The sequence below is a fragment of the Aythya marila genome (assembly GCF_965140915.1).
Source record: "Aythya marila genome assembly, chromosome: 2".
Classification (NCBI taxonomy): domain Eukaryota; kingdom Metazoa; phylum Chordata; class Aves; order Anseriformes; family Anatidae; genus Aythya; species Aythya marila.
In genome coordinates this window covers 48,256,395-48,277,650 of record NC_139043.1, presented here as the reverse complement: position 1 = coordinate 48,277,650, position 21,256 = coordinate 48,256,395, and the positions used below count along the sequence as shown (strand labels likewise).

At 34.8% G+C, this 21,256-nt stretch overlaps 1 protein-coding gene across 4 annotated transcripts in view; it reads left to right on the top strand.

Moving 5' to 3' along the window:
* Window positions 1–21,256, top strand: part of ATP9B (ATPase phospholipid transporting 9B (putative)) — a 165,607-nt gene that overhangs the window by 79,265 nt on the left and 65,086 nt on the right. For all 4 annotated transcript variants that reach the window (XM_082753070.1, XM_082753069.1, XM_082753071.1 and 1 more), the window contains 3 exons: window positions 701–781; window positions 7,846–7,921; window positions 9,732–9,808. In XM_082753070.1, the coding sequence (XP_082609196.1) occupies window positions 701–781; window positions 7,846–7,921; window positions 9,732–9,808 (234 nt within the window). The remainder of the gene's footprint in view (window positions 1–700; window positions 782–7,845; window positions 7,922–9,731; window positions 9,809–21,256) is intronic.

Below are 21,256 nucleotides of genomic sequence, written 5' to 3'. Positions count from 1 at the left end.
CTTTTGCAAGATTAATTCAGTAATAAAGGATGTAGGTAACCCAAATAATAGGAACTACATGCAGTGAGAAGGTAGACACCCTTGTATTTCATCACAGGTTGAGATTCTTATGCTGGCTGGGCATCGGTGTAGAGCATCTTCTCCAGAGTTGTATTGTGTGACCGTACATGAGAATTATGCTGAAATCTCTTACTTGCTCCATCAAACCATCAACACTTTCTTAAAGTGTCTGGAGTTTTTCGTGGGTTGTCTACACATGTGTATGCTGAGTGATCAGCGTTAAGGAGAATTTAAATCAATTTCATTGCTTGACCTTGTATTCAGTTGGCTTTTTGCTCTAGAAAAGTATTTTGTTTCTGGTTTAATTAAAAAAGAAAAAAAAAAAACAACACTTTATTTGTAAAGCAGCAAATATACAGAAAATATTTTTAAGACAGGCTCTTAGAAAAAATAAATTTTATAAAATTTCTAACTCATAAAACAGTTTCGTTTGTGAAATATCAACACACTTAGAATACCATTTTGGATCTCTTTTCTTTATATCAAGATATACTTGAAAATCACATGTTTATTGGATAAAACTTTATTGAATTTAACTTGGAGTGGTAAGGGTCATAAATTGAAATCTTTACCATTAAAAGGTTCTTTAAAATAGTTGATTAAATTTAAAAACTAGTAAATACATTAATCTGTTTTACAGGATCTCTTTTCAATCAATGCTTATGTTTACGCTCAGAAGCCACAGCTGGACATTCACAGTTTTGAGGGTACCTTCACACGGGTAAGTAGTGTCTATAAAGACAGTTGTACTCCCCTCTCTCCCATTTCTCAGTGTGAATCTTACATTTAGTACTGAAGTTGTATTGAGTCTTTCCTAAGCGTTACAGGAGTATATCCATGTTCTTGCCATGGAAATGCTTCACGTACAAGGTATTTTGTTAAATATGTATTGCAGAAAGCTAATACAAATAGAATATCTGGAAAATAAAAACCAGAATCTGAGAATGGTGTATTTGTTGACATCACAATAATCTTATATGAGACCATTTCTGCAGTAGCATTTATTGTTTATCTCCAGGCATCTAATGTTTTATTCATATGTCAAAGAAGTGTCAAGTTGAATGTATTCAGTAGCCTCAGACAATGCAACTGATAGTTTATGTGCAATACAAATGTGTCTTGTTTAACAGGGTTTCTTTGATTTTCCTTGTGAAGTTCAAGTACCTTAAAAAATGAAATAAAACTAAAAGTTACTTAATGGGAGCTTTATTAAATATTTTTTCCAGCTATATATTGAAGACCAAATATGATAACTTTACAGTCTTTTTTTTTTTGACGTTTTTGCTGTTATTTTCAGAAGGTGGCTTGCTAAAGTTAACCCTTTAAAGTGAGGTGTCCAAGCAGCTGATTTAAACAAAAAAACAACAACAAAAAAAGACTTTAGAGATTTTTAGTTTTATCTGTGATATTAGCAGATGCAGTGATTGTTTTGGTTATTTTATCTACACTTAACTGTTAGTTGACTCATTCCTCTCGATAATATGTTTCTAAAATAATTTGAGAGAATTAACTACAACAGGAGGGAGAGAGAAGGGTTTTTTTACCCAAGTGACTTGAATTGGTAATAGATTTTGTTCAGTAATTGAAATTCCAGTTCCCAGTTCTAAGTAAACTGATGAGATATTGCAGTTGTTGGCTCTCAAAGACCGATTTATACCAGTTATATAGTTCATGTAGCCTACAAAGTAAATGTCATTTGCCCATAACTTACTGAAGCTGTAAGCAACAGTGTTTACTTAAACCTTGTATTGACCAATTGTTCAAATGAAACTTCTCTTAACAGCTGTAAAATTATTTCTAACCCAAGAGCTAAGCATATACTTTTCTAAATATAAATTGAACTCCACAGAGCCTTTTTAACAATTCCAGTTTGTGTAATTGAGACATTGGGAAATGATGACTAAACAGTTGCTCCCTGTTGTGGATTCCATTTGTACATGTAATAAGAGCTGTATGATTCCAGCATCCCTGATACGTGTAAATAACCATGATGTACTTAGCTTTCAGGATTACGTGTTTTGGACTGCTTAAGTAGGAAGGGTAGTTTAAATTGCATTTCTATATGCATGCATCTGAGGGCAGCGTCCTCAAATTTGGTTCATAGTGGACCACACTATTCATATTTTTAGAAACCTTTTCTTTGTGTTAACTCTATACCTCATGCATAGTAAAATTTGGCGATGTATTGCTTTAGGACACTTTCCTACTGATTTATCTTTCCACTTCTGCTGTGAGCCCTTACTTGTTACACTAAATCAGTTTTTGCATCTAATCCCTATTTTATATTAAGGTAAAAAAAGAAAAAAAAAGTAGTGTGCTTAGTGATGCTAATGTATACATTTTTCCTACTTAGGCGTTGATGTTCAAAGAATTCTTGCAAGGGTAGGTTGACAGGGTAATAACGCATTGATTTTTCTTTTTTTTTCTTTTTTTTTTTGCCATTATGAAGACAGAGTACTAACAATATAGGAGACAAGCTTAGATAATTTCAAAAAGTGCATGACCATAAAACAAAACAAAAACCAAACTTAGGTGTACAGCTTTAGAATTTTTATGTGGGAGCATCTTCTACCTAAGTATTCCTATGTGAGAAATATATTCACAGCTAACCTGATAGCTGATCAAAGATACCTTCTGCAGTACACCTGCATAACCAAATCATGAGGAGCTGAAATTCCATTGTACATCTATTGATGTCTACCAGTTTCACATGAAGTCATTTCTTGTTGTCCTCCATAGATTTTGATGCATCATACATACTGACTGCATGAAAGTGAGTGTGTGTCTTTGCATGGACATGTGGGAAGGATCATGTCAGGCCCTTAAACAACATATGTTAATTCTCCTCCTTCTCTCCCCTCTTCTAGATTCCCTATCAAGAAACAATAGATGAACTGTACTTGAGTTCTCTGAAAATGTGAGAGATTGTTTTACTTGTTCTCAGAGCATCTTCTCTGTCTTGGCTGAGTTCATTTTGAAATAGTTGTGCACAGAATAGGTATTTACAGATGTAACTGCTAGAGTATCACTTAACTGATGCTACTATGTAAACATGATAAATTAGGAAGCTATTTCATTGATTCTGGAAAATTATGAAGAAAACATATGGCTGTAGAAAGAGAATAAAATATAGCCATACGTCTTAATCCAACTTTTCTGTTGGAGTCAAGAGAGTATTCTGGAGTATTGCATCAGTGTGTAGTGGCATGCCCAGTTTTATTTACCTTTTCCTTACAGCTTCTGCCCAAAATCATGAAAGTTGTCTCTCCAACTTTTGACCTCAGTTGGTTTTCACTTAAGTTTGGGTCCTTCTTCCATTATTCCTGTAAGAATCTTTTGTGTAATTTCTCCTATACTGCAGTTCTGCATTGTCACCTCACACTCTTCATTTACTTTGGAAATTTCTTTTTTTTTTAGTCCAGGAGAAATGCCAGAGAACTAACTGATTGCTTTGAATTTTAGTTTATCCACTATAGTAACATGTTTTTTTCCTGTAGTATAGAACTATCTGGTGTCATTTTTCCAACACATTGCCTTGTAGCTCAGATGTTAAAAACAAACTAATAAAAAAACTCTCATAGTGCAAACCTGTTGCATGTAGCTGTTGACACTGGGGAAAAATACATACAGAGATGTGAGAATTTTCATACAGAAAATTGTGTATTCAATTATGGGCAGAATTTCTGGCTTTGAGCCAATTAAGCAGATGTTTTCTTGGTTATTTATTTTGTATCTATATGTATTCCAGTAGAAAGAATGCAGGTTCATTATTTAGTTATGTTTTCTTAGAGAATTACCCCTTTGAAGCAATTGTTGTGTTCCTTTCACCGAATGGAATGGTATCATGTTTTCCAATTTCTTTTTTCTTGCCTTCCTTATGCAGCTACTGACAGCCTTACAGAAAGTGAGAATAGGGAGTTCATGGGTATGGAAGCTAATCTGCAAGTACGAGGAATGTAGCAAGAATAATAATTAATAATAATAGTAATAATCCCATTAATGAATAACAATTCCAATTAATGTGGGATTGGGGTGGCCAATGCAACTAAACTAATGCCTATTCTAACACTTTGCTATAAAAGTTGTTGTTGGTTGTCAGTGCTGCATCCTGCCAGCTAGGAATAGGAACAGAAAAAGTCTGTGGAAGTGATACCCTGGTTCTTTCAATGATTAGGTTATTTGGTTTTGAACGTATCTGTCATTCTCAGGAAACTTTTCTTACAAGTATCTTACTACAGTAGATAAACTAAAAGGCTTTGGAAACCTTTTAGATTGCAACTTGCAAATTGTTATGTCCCTTGGTCAGCTTTGGTGAGCTGGATTGTGAGTTCAGGACTGAGAGTAGAGTTCATTCAGTTTTTATGTCACTGGTCATCTGTTCCTTTTTCTCTGCGTATGCAAGAGTTGTAAGAGTTATCTCCTAGAATAGGAACTGTTGACAATTTCAACATCCGTGATCAATACCGTACATAATTTCAAAACCTGAGCCTAAATATAAAGCTTGAATGCAGGACCGAACTGCTCTGCTCTGGTTACGAGTTTAATTCAGAATTTAAAGACCTATTAACATACAGATACCAAATGAAATTCAACCCAGGCAGACCTTAAACGGAAGCTTGATCAGCTGGACAAAGAAATCCCTTTATGTCAAATTTCCGCTCCTAGAGAGAGTAATAGTTAGTTTACCCCTAAACCATACACTGTTCTGCCAGCTGTAATTGTGTCTGAAAATTTGCAGATGCATTTCTCCTTATCATAGACCTGGTTTTGTTCAGAGCCTTCGTCTCTTCCTTGTTTATGTCATTACCATCTCCTCTGCTCCCAGCCCCTAAATTAGAAATAATCTGAAATTGCTGAACTCATAACCCATAGGTATATTTTTTGTTTCTTTGTTTGAACAAATGGAAAATAGGGTTAAATCTTCCACCATTTGGGTGTGGAAGGTATGGAATTTGGTAAATTGAATGAACTGTAGAAAGGTGGAGGTGTTGGATGAGGGCAGAATGGCTTGAAAGGATCGTAAGGAAATGTGCAGAAGTTAGCTTATCTGCCAAACCACTCTGTTGATGGGTGTGATGTGAGTAGAAATAGATTTAGCTCTTTGGATGTTAACCTATTTTGAATTACCTAAAGGGAGATGTTTCACAAATCTTGTAGCAGGTAGACATAGGACAAGTGGATTTTTCTTGGCTATGTTGTCAGCTCTTTGTGATCGCTGAAGGGCTTTTGATTGCTTCTTATAATATGGAAGAGCTTCATAACTCATTGTCTTGACATCTACTAACTGAAGGATACACTTAAGGCAAAATAATAATTTCCTAGCTCAGTATCCTATTCCTCACAGTTGCCATAAGCAGACTGCTGACAAAATAGAATAAGAAACAAGGTAAAAAGATGATAATACTTCCTCAGAAGATTTTTCTGTCTTTTAACAACTCATGACATGGGAACTTCCTAAGTCAGTGTTGGTTTCTCTAAGTAACCCACAATGAACTTCCCTTCTTTAAACTTACCCAGTCCCCCCTTGAATCTGTGTAGCCTTTTAGCATTGACACGGGAAGAAGTTCTACAGGTTAATTACATACTTTATGAAAAGCAATTGCCAGTTTTAATTTTGCTGACACATTAATGACCTTCTTGTTTTTGAAAGAGACAGCAATATCTATCCTGCCTTCCTGCCCTGCCCATTTCATAGGTGTCTATTATTTCCGTAATCAAAGAGTTCAAATTTATTTAGTCATAACTAGTACGGAATCTACTTGGACTATATGCTTTGACCATGAACAGTTTCCAGTTCCTTTTATTTTCTGTTTAGAATGAAGGGTGTGGAAGAGGAATTTGGAGCCTACGTACTTAAGACATGGCTAAACCATGTATTCTTTGTACTGGCATGATATTTTTGATTTTATTCTCTTTTTCTATCCTACTAATTCTAAGCATTCAGCTTGTTCTTTATTAAGTTAGTATTTTAGTAGATTTGTAACAACCTCAGAAGCTGCTTTCTGAGTAGTTACAATCAGCTCAGAGCTCATTACTTTGTGAATTCAGGATGTGTTTTGTGTGCATAACTCTACGTTTTGAAGTAGGGAATTTCATCTGTCCACTTTCATAGGGGGATTGATACTTTTTTTTTTTTCTCTGTTACCACATTAGACATTCCTGTTCTGGAGTGATGATGAAACAGCTTGAGTCCTGGTACAGTTTTCTGTGGAACTCCACTGATGGCCTCTCTTTGCTGGAGCTGGGTGGGGGGAACAGGAAAAAAAAACTTTTTTTTTTTTTTTTTAATCTACCCTGAGTTTTAAATACTTAAACTGCTCTTCTATTTATGCATAAAAGTGGTGTTCAGGGTCAGCTCTGATAAAATGCATAATCCTTACATGCTTGCTGGTAACTCCTCTGATGAACCCTAGCATGATATGCTCCTTGAGGTACAATAATGACTTCATAGAAATAAAAGCATTTTTCTTACATGCCTGTGTATTTGTTTTCAGTTAACCTAGTGATTTAATGAGAAACCCCACAAATTTCTTGATTAGAATACTTAAGCAGAGTTTCCTTTTTTTTTTTCTCCAGTTTGTGAAGAAATATAGAAATAAAAATGAAGCAGATGAAACAGTTTGAATTATGCAGAATAGTTTGTAGATTTAAAAAAATACTAATCGGGGTTAGCATGTCTTTTGCTTACTAAAAACAGTCTGTGCATCTCAAGGCAAGCTGTGTGAAATTAAGACTCCTGTTTGTGCTAGTCAAAGTGTCAGCCTCCCACTCACTCTTGCTACAAAAGCCCAATCATCCTTGTGTACCAGCAGTGCCTTCTGACAATATGAAAGAATGTCAGGAAAGCTTTTCTGTTAGCTTTAGCAATTCCTGAAAAGCCTGAGATGGGAATAAAATAATTCCGTGTCTGTTTTCAACTCATATGGCCAGTCTACCTCCTATTGCTAGCCTTGTTGAAACAGATTTTGAAACCTCTAAATGAATTACATATGTGGATTTAAAATGGCTTGTATATTGAAAAATAGGTATGTTGAAACAACATTCACACGTGTAAAAGGCAATCTCTCCACCAACTGCCATGTCTCAGGCAGCTACAGTTAGTATTTTGACTGTAGTAGTGGCATCCCGTGAAACACCTGTATTCTGTGGATAATTTCTAATTAGGTATTTTTGTCTATGCACTGCCTAGTTAGACTTTCATAAGGCCGAAATAATCACAGAATCTGAATAATCCAAGAGCCATCATCGGTCAAAACAGGAATCTGAGCATTATAAAGTCAGGACAAATTATTAAAGATACAGTGTATGGATAAAGCTTGTCAAAGGCACTTGTCTCAGAAGAAAGTTACTAGGTATTACAAAGATGACTGGATACTAAAAATCATATTTTTTTGAGCTAGATCAGAATACTTTTCTTATATTTAATGTTTCGGTGATCAAGACCTCATATGTTACTAATACAACCAATAATTTTAAATATTGCTATAGCTACTGATCCTGTATACACAAAAGTGTATGTGCTTATGTGGGGATTTTTGTTTTTCACAAAGACTTTTTCAAAATGGAGGTGAAAATTTGATATAGGTTTTGATTATTGACCTTATGTAGAACTTGCTGTGTACTTTGGTAGTCAGTGGTCCCCCATTTTCTGTAAAATATTTACCACAATCTGTAATTTGGTCAAATATGCTTGATTATCTTACCTCCTAAAGTTTTCTTTAGTACTAAACAGTTGTAAACAGCACATTGTTTAGTTGTAAACAGCACTCTTCTTATTTTTAACAGGAAGACAGTGATCCAGCAGTTCACGAAAGCCTTAGTATAGAAAATACGTTATGGGCAAGCACTGTTGTTGCTTCAGGTAAGTGCAATATCAAATCTGATAATATATCTAAAAACTCATCTGTGGAACTGTATTATTATTTTACAATGTATAATATTAATGGCTTTTGAAAATCTTTGTCTGTTTCAGGCTATTAATCTCTTGTTTCCCTCTTGTCTGCCTTCCCATTGGTTTCCTCATGCTACTGAGATTTTCATATCTTTTTAATCCTCCTTAGTAAGTTTTTATACTCAAATCTTGTGGTGTCAGTAGTGTTGTCATTTGTATCCCACTAAAGCTATTGATCTTTTTTCCTTTAATTAAAACTTCAGGTTGTAAAGTGTTCTGTTCAGCTTGCTGTGGATAGGGTCTTGCTGAAAAGCAGGCATGTTTTTGCATGTGGTAATAGATTTTCTTTTATGTAGACTCCACGATGAAGCTAAAGCTTGCTTAAAATCTTTTATCAGGTAAATACTAATCAGAAAGTATTAATCAGTTACAAGGTTACATAATTTTAAAACAACGTAGTCTAGATATTACTAACGTTTCATATGTCTCTCAAATATTATAAGGAGTTCGTATTAGCTAGATGCTGCATTTGGACACTGAGCCATTGCAACATTTTTTAAACAGGAGAAAATGGTTTTCTTTAATTTTTGCTGAGTGTAATAAGACAGAAGGACTGTAGGAAGAAAAAAAGGGCCATGGTTATTCTTATGTACAAAAACTGAAAATAAGGAATTTGGGAAGAGGAACTAGGATTTAAGACCAAGAATTGAAACAGTGGAAAGCATCTTTCAAGTGGAGGAGTATAGAAGGGAAGGAAGGAATTAAAGAGGAGAAGGAGAAAAAAAAGGGGTGTCCACCAAACTTGCAAGGAAAAGCCTTCATAGTAAGGTCTAACTTTATACACTGTTGAGGAAAATACCAGATTAGGATCATGCTGGAGTGCTGTGGGAAAGAGATCATGTTTAAGGAGCTGGCAAAGGAATCTGGGACAGAGTGCTCCTTTCCCGAGTCTGTATAGATAGTCATACATGTACCCTTTGATGCTCAGTGTTGCTTGGTTCCGTTGCACAGGGAAACTATTCTCTCTGTAATGATAACAGACTTGATTTTTCAAAACCAAGCAAATGTCAGAAAAAGTGTAATATTTCTACAGTTTTTAGAGTCTTCTTAGTAGGGTCTGTCTGACAAGTTATGTTAATTAATTCCTTACAGCATTAAGATGACAAAAATGACCAATTATTGATTGTACTAACATAAAACCATTTCAGGTCACTTGAAAAAAGAATTAATATAAAATTTTGATTGTGCTAGAAAGTGAGATACATAGTAGTAAAAATCTAAATAGTAGTAAAAATCTGAATTATCATCACTAAATACATATGTCTTTTAAATAATGAAAGCCAGTTTTTGTATACCTTCCAGTAAAAACCAACTAAAAGATCATTGGGACTGGAGAATTATTTTTATGTGTTACCGAAAAGGAGAATACTTTTATATGGAATTCTATCAATGTAATAAATGGGGTGAAGTAGATGTTACGTTGTGATAGGTGACAGAACTAGCAGGCAATTTGTATATGATATATTCAACACTGTTGTACTAATTTTTTTATTTCTTGTGAAGGGCAGTTATTTAAGCTGTGTTAACTTCTGGAAAAAAAAATGAGACAACTTTCAGTTCAAATGCAAGTCTTTAACCAGTTACTTTTAAATTATTGTTTCAATTGAAAAGAAGGAAATCTTGTAGTCACTTTTATGGATGTTATTAAAGAAGATATAAATATCCTTTATAACCATTTTTTCATAACTACTTGACACCTCTGTTTTACTTTGTTTTTCAGGAACTGTAATTGGTGTTGTCATCTACACGGGGAAAGAAACTCGAAGTGTAATGAATACATCCAATCCAAAAAACAAGGTCAGTTAGCCCTATTGTGTGATTTCCTACTTTTATTTTCATAAAAATTGTAGATGTACCTAAAACAAAAGACTTGCAAGCTCTAATATTTGTGTGTGCTGAATTGACTTGCACTTGGTTTAAGAAGTGAATTCTGCCTCATTCTCATTTCAGAAGTAAAATCATTCTTCCTTTAACTAGGCCTGTTACAGGTACTAATGAAAACGTTTTTCTTCAAACTGTAAATGTACATCCTTAAACTTCTATATCTCTGCCTCACAGCTAATTATTAACTCTCTAACTTCCCTCAAACTTTTTTACTGTAAAATATTTGGCCAAAATTAATTTGTATTTTAAAGAACGTTTGTAACAGACTACTAAAGTTTATGCAGACTCCCAGAGGAGGTAGAGATAACTGAGTTTCAGTCAGTACCCAGAATGCTTTTCCAGGGGGTTTTGTCAGCAATGAAAAAATCTTCAAGAGATTTGTCTTTTTGAAAATAACAGAAGTTTGACTGCTTCCCTTTGTACAAGGTTCTTTCAGTTCGAAACAGTGGAAATAACTCTCCATTTCATCAACAATGTTTCTAATATGAGTCAGGCTAGGGGTGGGTCAGTTATAAAGATACAAAACTTGAGTTGTAGGCTGTATCTTTTAATCTAGACTTGTATTTAGTAAGATACTTAATTATATTAAGAAAGAGAAAAATTCTTGCAATAGGCTTAAAAAAATCAGTTGTGATGGGTTGCCATTTTCACGCCATTCATAGTAAGTTGCAACGAGTAGGAACATCAAGAATGAAATGATAATACAAATTGCTTGAAGCAGTTATGGCAGTTCCCCTAAGTGTATTGATTTGTGTTTCTAATAGAGATATTTCAAAATATCTCATTGACAGACACAGTTGATATGTACCATTATGTTTATTAAAGTGGCCTTCTATTATTTAGATAATTGTAATGTACATTTTAAAATATTAGAGTAAAATGGAAGCACAATGTTTATGGTTCATAATTACTTTTCTATCTGATACAAAGTAACAGATAGAAAAGTAACAGGCCTTTAGTAACAGAATCTTTCCTTAAGAATTCTGAACATCTTTAGACTAATAAATAATACAGCTGTTTAAAACGAAATTATATAATATAGTAAATTGATAAGGCAGTATGTATAAATGTAACATGGTTTACTCAAATTCAACAGATTCTGGAGGTGTACTAAATGTAAATGCTTGTTACAATTTTTCATATGAATATTTAAAACTGAAAAGTATGATAAAGGGTACCAGTATTTACCAATATTTTCAAAATTGCTCTTAGTATTAAAATAGTTGTTCTAAGTTTTCATCTGCAAAACATTAAGTAGCAGATAAACCTGCAATACAGAGCACCAATAGTATATTGACAAGGTGGAGCATGGTCTTGACCATTATGACGATAACCTTTGTTTTCATAATACCTTAATATTACGGTTACTAATAATTTTAAGCTGTTACCTTCAAAGAGAATGTAAATAAAATTTAAATTTTCGTGAAGCACTAAAGAAGCAAAATGTTCTTTGTGTACATGTACACACATACACAAATTCCAATATCATCTGGCATATATTGTAGTATCCGTTTGAGAACAATTAGAAATCATGCTATTAAATAGCATTTTGTCTGCCACTGATGAGACAGGTGATGCTTGTATAACTAAACTCTTGTTCATTTTCCAAAGGACTTTTGAGGAATCACTGTAATATTTAAATGTGCAATATTCCAAATACATATTAATTTGTTTCTCAGAGATTATCAGTTCTTTGTACCATATTTAGCTGCTAGGTATCTAGTAAACTTGAGGAATTATATTTAATATAGTATATGTAAAATGGCCTGCTTTAAATTTTTCTGTCTTGTTAGTTGTCCTATTGAATATTCCAAAATTTCTGAAATTTACTTTATAGTGAACAGGTGAAGACTTTCTCTAGAGCCTGTTTTCTACATCAGTTGCATCCATTGTGTGTCAACTGTCTTTCACATTAGTCTGTAAATGTGTAAATTAATCTTTTATGTACCAGTTGCTCAACAATGGTATTGGTGAGGATTTTTTTCTTCTGTAAACACAGTATCCTTATTTAAAGCAGAAGTCTACAAGTGTGATTAATAACAAAGGATTTGGGAACTGAAAGCAGTAGAACGCTTACTGCCATCACAAATGAGTAACTGATAAAAAAAAAAATGTATGTCATTATAAAGAATAATTACCAACATTTTATAACATGCATTTTTAATTCTACCTTTCTATGGAGTTAACATTCTGTCTACATCTTCTACCATGGGGTGAGATCCGTTTGCATACTTCTGTAACATATGACACTGCCTATAGGTAATATTCTGTCCTAGTTAGACTTGCAGCAGGTAGCGGTACAAGCAGAATGGTAGAAGTCAGCTCTCTCTTTCTCCATGTATTCAGGGAAGGAACTCTGTTTTCTCAACACTGATTATAATGTTTGTCTGGTGGATTAGGTATGTAGGATTCGGGGCCAGAAGGAGGGAAAAAGGAGTCTAAAACAGTCTCTGATATTAGAAGAGTTAATGCAGTTGAAAGATTAGAGGTGCAAACATTTAAAAATAAATAGATAAATAATTTGCACCTAATTGTTCCTGAAACCAAATTTAAATTATTTGGCAATTGTGGTATTACTTATAAGTCCAGAGGAAATAATTCTGCATTTTCTTCTTTAAAGAATATTTAAATAGTATAGAATATAAGATAATTGTTCCAAATACTGTTTTTTAACTCTTTTTAAATGTCAGGCTCTCTCTTTGTTGCTCTTCAGAAAAAAATGAAAATAATTCTCTAGAGATTTTGTTGTAAAATATGTTACGTTCCTGTTGTTGTGTTCCTTCATTTTTTTTCTGGCCTTTTATCCTGCAAGAGTAATGGTAACAGACCTGATTTTTCAGCTCTGGTAGAAAGCTACCATAGCTTTGGGAGGAAGCAAACATTGAAATCTAGGATTCTCCATTTACATTGCCATATAGAAATTTCTGTGGCAAGATACCCACAGACAGTATTCTTTCATTATTTCTATCTTCATTGAAATATTATTTGTAAGACAGTTGCTTCAGTTGTGTTTCTTACAGGAGTATAACATTACTGTTGTACTTTGTGCTATGAGCTGGATATTTCTAATGGCAATTTTTCATTTTCTTCCTTAAGGATAGAAGGCAGTATTAAAATTTAGAGATTCAGACCTGCTCTATAACCACTGAGCAGAAGACTGAAATAAGTTTAAGCAAACTTACATGTCATAAACTGTGAAATATATGGACCTGTTCATGCATGTGTTTTATCTGTATGTTAAAGTTAGAAGGATTTATTGTGTTTGTTGAAGTATTTAGTCATTCAAGCAACAATTTTCTTAACTTAAAGTCAACACTTTGTTGTTTTATTACAATTATAAAAATAGTTTCATTGCCTAAGGATGCAGACATGGTCTGAAAAACAAAGATAGAAGAGAATTTTCATAATGGATCAGTTTAATATGGTTTTAATTCCAAACAATATAAAGAAAAATGATTTCTGGCAAGGCTTAATTTCAGTCTAAAATGATAAATGTTTTGTGCTTTAGATAAATGTAGAAATGGTAACATCAACATTGTTATAGTGTAATGGCTATATGCATTCTACCTCATTGACAGTCACATCAGCTTACTCAGGAATGCAGTTCCAGCCTGTTTAAGAAATAAACAACAAAAAAAGAAGAAGAAGGAAAAAAAAAAGAAAAGCAAACAAACAACCGAATTGTGCTCTTCAAAATGCCATAACCAGTAATCAGTCCAATTTGGGTAGATATTCTTAAACCTCAGCTATCTGGATGAAGTTGGACTTGTCAGTGATAAAGGTCATTTATGGGACATTAACCAAGAGAGAAATTAGCAAACTTAAGGTTGTTTATTTATTTAGTCTGGCATTTTGCACTGTTCTCTCGTTCTTACCTATTTAAAGGGTGGAATAGTTTTTGCTATCTAAATTTAAAATTTCTCTTCCAGTTTGGTCTTCATAGAAAGTAAGATTGTTAGCACATCTGCTCTGCAAAGATGACCTTTTCATCAGTGGAAACAGATTTTGAGAGTAAAGTTAAAAAAACAAAACAAACAAACAAACAAAAAAAAAACACTATTCAGAGGAAGAAATTTGAAAAGGCATTTGAAAAGGTACTAAGATTGAAATACTAAAATGACTTGGTCTATGTAATATAATTTTAGATTTTGGATTTTTAGAATGTACACTGGAATGCATCAAAATGAGTAGAAACTATGTTAAAGAGTTACTGAGAAATAAGCAGTGTCTGTAAAGAAGGTATAGCAAGTAATCTGACTACTGCACTACTACAAAATAGTTTTTATATTGCTAATCCTTAGTGCATTCAAAGCACTTTTTTTCCTTTGCCTTATATTATGGAGCCTACATTTGCTGTTAGGTCTTAACACCAGCCACAAAACTTAGTAGTAACTTGCCATGTTCTTTAAATAGTAATATTGTTTTTTTAACCTAATTGTTAGCTAGCCTGAAAGCTAAAAGCCATATATCTTGTGACTGTTTTTAATACAAATCAAAAATATGAGAACTCATGTTTTTCCCTTCTGTGATTGTTGTTGTTGCCCTTGTTGTGTGTTTTATTTAAGTCAACAGTGTGAGTGAAGAAAGTGCTCCATGAAGTCCCCTGACAGATAACACAAACAAGAGTTTGCTGTTATCTAGGGTTTGCTGTTACCTAGGCTTCAGAAGAGCCATAGAAACAGTGACTTTATTCTGCTGCTACACTGTTGTATAGGAGCCCAGTAACTTTGTTTGCATGTTTTAATTATTAGATTGGAAATTCAATGTTGTTCATAGTCTTGCTATAGTTGTGTACAAGTAGAGACAAACATAAAAGCAGAAACTTCTTTAAAAAGTGTTACGTGTCTCTTAATGACAAATTTCAAGGATTTATAAGCAGAAAAAAAGGGCTTGTATAGTACTTTTTTATTGGAGTATGGGCTGCTTTGCTTAATCCTCCTAAGTCTTCTTTGTATGGGATAAAATTGGGAAAGCTGTCTCCTGCAAATAGTAGGTAGTCCCCAAATAGTGTTTGTGCCCCCTCTGCTCAGAGCTTCAGTCTGAGAAAGTACTCGAGCACCAGATTCCTGATAAGTATAAGAATACCCTTTTTGCACTAAGGGAGAATTGCTGGGATTAGGCCATGAAGGAAATGCATGAAATATAATACTAGTGCTTTTCTCTCTCTGTGCTCTCATCTGAGCAAAAGAAAGGGATAAAGCAAAAGATATGAGTTAGAGGAGGGGGAAACTCCGTGTGTAACAGTTAGCGTAGTGACTACTGAACAGCTCACCCAACCCTAAAGGCCAAAGTGTCTAGGTGTCTAGGTGAGGTGGATGGAACAGTGTTAGATGAGGAGGACAAAAGGCCTCTTTTCTAAAAAGATTGGAAAGGAATGGCTGAACAGCAGAGCAGTCATGCTTGTTTTTCCCAAATGTGGATTAGAACATAGCAATATTAAGGCTTGGAACCTGTCAGTAATGTTTCTAAAACAGGAGCAAAATTTTTGTGACCCTCACTCTCAGCCAGAAATAATGTATCTCACTGCTGTCATTGCCAGTAACTCCATTATCTGAAATAGCAAAGGTGTGGAACCAGGTATTTCGATCATCAGATGACTAGTATGAAAAAAGTATAGCTCCACATTGTAGAAATGAAGTTTTCATTTATATATAGACAGCTGGAAGAATGCTGCATTTATATTAAAAAACATGAATTACTTAAAAAAAATAAAAAAATTAACACTGCATTAGAACAGTATGAAAAATCTTAAGAGATTTTTCTCTTAAGAGACCAAAGACTCAGTGAAGACTGAAAGTCTTGATTAGAGCCTTTGAGTACATGGGTGGTCAGAATTCACTTAATGCAAACTAGCATGTCACGGGTCTTTTACACTACAATAGAACAGTTCAGTTGGAAGGGACCTACAGAGGCCATTGAGTCCAACTGCCTGACCATTTCAGGGATAACCAAGAGTTAAAGTATATTAATGAGAGCATTGTCCAAATGCCCTTTGAACAATGACAGGCATGGGATATCAACCACCTCTCTAGGAAGCTTGTTGCAGTATTTCACCACCTTCATGGTAAAGAAATTTTTCATAATGTCCATTCTATACCTCACCAGGTGCATCGTTGTGCTGTTTGCAGGTGTTGGTTACCAGGAAGAAGAGATCAGCACCTCCCTCTTCATTTCCCTTCCTCAGGGATCTGTAGAGAGCAGTGAGGTCACCTCTTAACCTTCTTTTCTCCAAACTAGACAACCCAAGTGTCCTCAGCTTCTCCTCATAGGACGTACCTTCCAGCCATTTTACCACCTTTGTAAAAGTATCCTCTGGATACTTTTAAGTATTTTAACATCCTTTTTATATTGTGGAGACCTTGGCTGCCAGGGAATGCTGTTAACACATATAGACCCTACTGTAAACCAGCACCCTTAGATCCTTTACTACAGGGCTGTTCTCTGATCACTTGTCTCCCAGTCTATACCTGTGACCTGCATTACTCTGTCCCTGGTACAGAATCTGGCATTTAGCTTTGTGCCACTGATGATTGTCCAGATTATCCTTCTGCAAGGCCTCTTATCCCTCCAGGTAGTCAACAGCACCTTCCAGTTTAATATTGTCGATAGACTTGCTAAGGATGTGTTCAACTGCTGCAACCAGATCATGGATAAAAACAATGAACAGAACCGACCCTAGAACTAAGAACCTGGGAACACCACTAATGACAAGCTGCCAGCCAGATGTAGCCCTATTCACTGCAACTATTTGAGCTCTACCATTCAGTCAGTTCATCACACGGTGTAAAATATACCTGTTAACTCACAGTTAGACTATTTGTTCAGAAGGATGCTGTGAGGGACTGTATCAAAAGCCTTACTAACATCCAGAAAGATTACATCTACCACCTAACTTCCTTTCATCCACTAAAGAGAGAACTTCATTGTAGAAGTTCATAAAATTACTAAGGCAGGACTTTCACTTGATGAACCTGTGTTAACTATTCCTGATAATTTCTTTGTTCTTTAAATTCCTTTCAGCAGCACTCAGGATAATAGTCTCCATAATGTCCAGGTACCGAGGTTAGACTAAGAGGTCTATAGTTTCCTGGGTTGTCTTTCATGCCCTTCTAGTAGATAGCTATAATGTTGGCTAACTTCCAGTCAGGGGGACTTCCCAAGACATTTGGTAAAATGTTTAGAAAGCTCCAGCTATAACATCTGCTTATTCCTTAGCAGTGTATTTTTTATAGTTGTCTCCTTTACCTTCCATAAGTAATAAAAGGGTAATAATACAAACAGGAAACCAAGGCACACAAGATCAGAGGAAACAAAAAATAAGTAAATGACTGTGTTTGAGGTATTGGACTTCACTTTTCATGAAACTTTGTGTTATGTCTGAAATTCATAGTCAACAATTATAGTTGGAAGCATGCATGGGATGATGCCTGTAGCCTTGGGGCAAACCTGGTTCTAAGGTATACACTTTGGCACACAGAAAATAATTTCATCATCACTTGCCTATCTACTTTGCTGTTGTATCACTGGGACAGAGAATAAGTTGTTGTTCCATGTTGTGACCTGGTATCAGTTCACAAGTTAAAGTCCCAGAATAACTTGTGCCCTAACTTCCAATTTGTTCTGAAAGCAACAATTAAACATGTTGTGCAATTGGTGTGCTAAGTCATGTGATAGATCTTTTCTGGCTACCTATAATTTTGTAGTGAAGCACATAGCGTGGTGCAGTGCATTGCTTTACACCCTCAGAGTCACTCAACCTCACTGCTGCTGAAGTACTGAAATGAACAGTTGTCTTTTATACTGCCAGTGGTACTTTGCTACTTGGAACACAGATATTGAATCAACACTTCTCCATAATTTTGTTTACAATCCTACAGCAAGGAAAATTATGTGCAACAATATACAACTTAATTCTAAACAAAATAATCGTTACAGAACTGGGGAACGCTCTAATGGCAATTGAACATCTTTGATCATTGATACTATCACTGAATGATACAATGTTGCTCTTAGCTAGTGAAAATTCCAGCAATCCAGCTACTATTGTTTTTCTCTGTATATTAAGCAATGCAGCCAGTATTCTTCAAAAAGTTGTAGGGTCAAAAGTAATGGGCTCAAGCTCAGAAGAAGAATGCATCCTACATTAGCTTTCATAAGTTTTGATCCCTTAGAAGATATGAACTTCTAAAACTGTGCAGTTACTACTATCCAACTTTGAAAGCTACTTGGAATGGAATCTTGTTTCAGGTGTGTGTATGTGTGTGTATACATATACACATATATACATCTAACTTTTCTGAGATTATCTGGGTAGCTAGATATCTTCGTTTACAAAATAATAATGGGAGGAGAGAGAGGGGACAAGCAATAGCATGGCTTTTTGATAGTTAGAATTCTAACATCACTGTGGATAAATTTCTGGGTTTACCATGTATTTTAGAGTTACTGACAAACTGATCCATTGATTTCACTAAGCCTAAGACTTTATTACTGGCTGTAAAATTCCTACAACGTTAAATTCATGATGATACAGGAAAATAAAAATTACATGTTCCAGTACGGAAAGCCATATCTGACTTGGAATCCTATATTTTCGTTGTTTTCACCAAGAATTTTACTTGATGGTGTTCTGAGATACTGCACTTCCCATTTCGGAGACGCTTATTTAAAGTTGTTTGCATTTTGTTCTGTTATAGTGAATAAGTTAAAATTCAGCTCAGTGTTACTTCACAACAGTGTTTAAGTATCAGCTGCGGAGTAACACCATTTCTGCAGCAGTTCGTACAACAGATGACTCTCACAAAACAGTCTAAGCAACTCTTTTTAAAAGTAGATTAAGTTGTGAAGTAGCAATAACTTGTTGCTTGTTCACCAGAAATAGTGTATTTTACCTGCAGCAAATGAGGCTAAAATGGATATTTTTTGTTAAAATATATAAACCATTTGAAATGTTATCATTCTACAGAAGATAATGTGAAAGGGAGGTTTGCTGTTTAGTTGTCCCAGTGAGCTGTTAAGAGGCAGTCCATGACCATTTCCTCTCAGCTGCTGTCTCCACTGCTGCTAATCAGTTGCTGGAGTTTGCTTTTTTCACATTTGTTGTTCTGTACAGTTTTGTTGCCTTTCAGAGTTAATCAGGCCATTGGCAGGGGCAAATGGGCTCCGGCTCGCAGATGATACTCATCTGACCACTTAGAGCTGCACCACCTCCATAATGTATCACAGTATCTGTGAGGCTTTGCTGGCAGCAGTGCAAGCCAAAACAGTAACCTAAATACCGGAATCATGGAAATACACCAGAATCACGGAAATACACCATTTACATGTTTTTCTCCATTAGGGTTATGTTCTATCTTTTTTTTTTTTTCATAAGAGCAATGTAGCACAGTTGTCACTGATTTTATGTGTACATTTCTTCTTACTGAGTGAATTTTATTGGAAATTGAAACCTTTAATTGTGGAATTGTTCCGCGTGATTTCCTTAGTAAAGATGCAGATTCCGATTTTACAGCTTACAGAATTTTCTGTTCTAATATCTAGAGACTGAAACAGGCTGTGGAGAAAGTCAGGTGTGCCTAATACATTTACTTAATAATTTTAACAATTAATAGAAAAAAAAAAACTATATAATTTTTATTTTTCATGCATTTCCATAACTTGACTAATTCTTTTTGTGTTTTCTGAATTAGCTCTTTTTTTTTTTTTTTTTTTTTTTTTTTTGCATGCTGGAAAGGAGTTATAAGAGAAAGCATAGAGATTGACTTTAGTGTATGTTCAAAGTATATTGGTTGTGTTGTTGGGATCTCTTTACCTAGAGCAAGTACAGAGAAATACTGTTTTCATATACAGACCTTTTTAATCACTGCGTTTAGTATCTGATGTGATTTTCTAAGTATCAGAGGCTCAGTAACTATTGTGAGTCACATGACCTGAATCTTAGTCTACAGGGATGAAAATCTAGAGGGACAGGGAAAGAAAAGTTCTATATGTATCAGGACTTAATATTTGTTTTCATATAGGCTGAACACAGTAATCATAACTAAGATTGTTTGTTTAGTTCTGGCTGTACCCTTGAAGTAACAAGTTTGTCATTCTTAACAAGTTTGATCTTTTCACTTCTTTTTTACCTCAGTTCAGAGTAAAAGCCAGTGGATAGATTTAGCATTAAAATCAACATTCAAGCTTTTACTGGATTAAAATATTGTTTTAGATTGTGGAGTAGTTTGCAAAGATTGGACTGCTCTTCATATTCTTAAAGATAATTCCCTTCCAACCATATATTTCTGGAATGTATCCCAAAACACTGTTTATACAAAACAGCATTCAGTTTCATTTCTTTTATGATTTGAAGACATTGTGGAATCTTTTCTTAATCTCATAGTCTCCAAGGAATCTACTCAAATATTTTGTTTTATAAAAGCAAAGAAGGATGACATGCGACTCAACTGAAGATAAAATTCTTACTGCATTAGGGTTTGAGGGATAAGCTTTTTTCCTTTTTCCTATCACATAGACCACTTTTTTTTCTAGTTTAAGTTTGAAAGTGGTTAGGCAGTTAATTCCTTTTTTTATTATTATTTTTATTTTTTTTAAAGTAACTATTGACAGTTTTTTGAATCCCTCTGTGTTTTGGTTGCCTACTATATACCTGCTCCCTTGTTCTCAGTGTGACACTGCCAACACCAGTCCTCTGTTTCATGTTGCATATCACTTTCTTTTGACAGTACCTTCCTCCTTGGCTTGTTCTTCTTCCCCATCCTACTTGTCTTGTCTATAACATTTCTACTAGTTCCACCTACTCATTTCTTTCCTCATCTCCCCACAATTTTTGACTCACCCTTGTCTTTCTGACTATGCAGTACCTTTGTGAAGAAAATTTAATTCTTTGATACAGCTGAAATTATCAAAGAATACTCGGCATCTGTCACAGTTAGTTAATCTTGAAAATACTGTCTTGGTTAATTTTCATCCATTGTGCAACCATGCCGTGAAGGTCATGATGCTGATTCACATCTTCAGTTTTGACTTCATTTTCCACGTGCTTCTTCCTGCCTAGCCTATCCAGTTCCTGTTCCAGCTTCTTTCAGCGCAATTCATATCTCTTGTGCTCCACTATCAAGTGGTTGGCTCCAACTCCTCAATGCATGGTTTATTTCTTAATGTTTTTACGATTGGGAAGAGACTCCCCACAAACAGCTGAGTAGGCATTTCACCGACATTCTGTAAATACACCATCGAAATTCCCTGCCATCATGTTTGCCCAAAGGTCTTCTGGTTATGTAGCCACTCTCATTCTAACTTCTGCCTTCTTGTTTTGCATATTACCATATTGCTATATTGTTACTTTCTTTACTTGAAGAA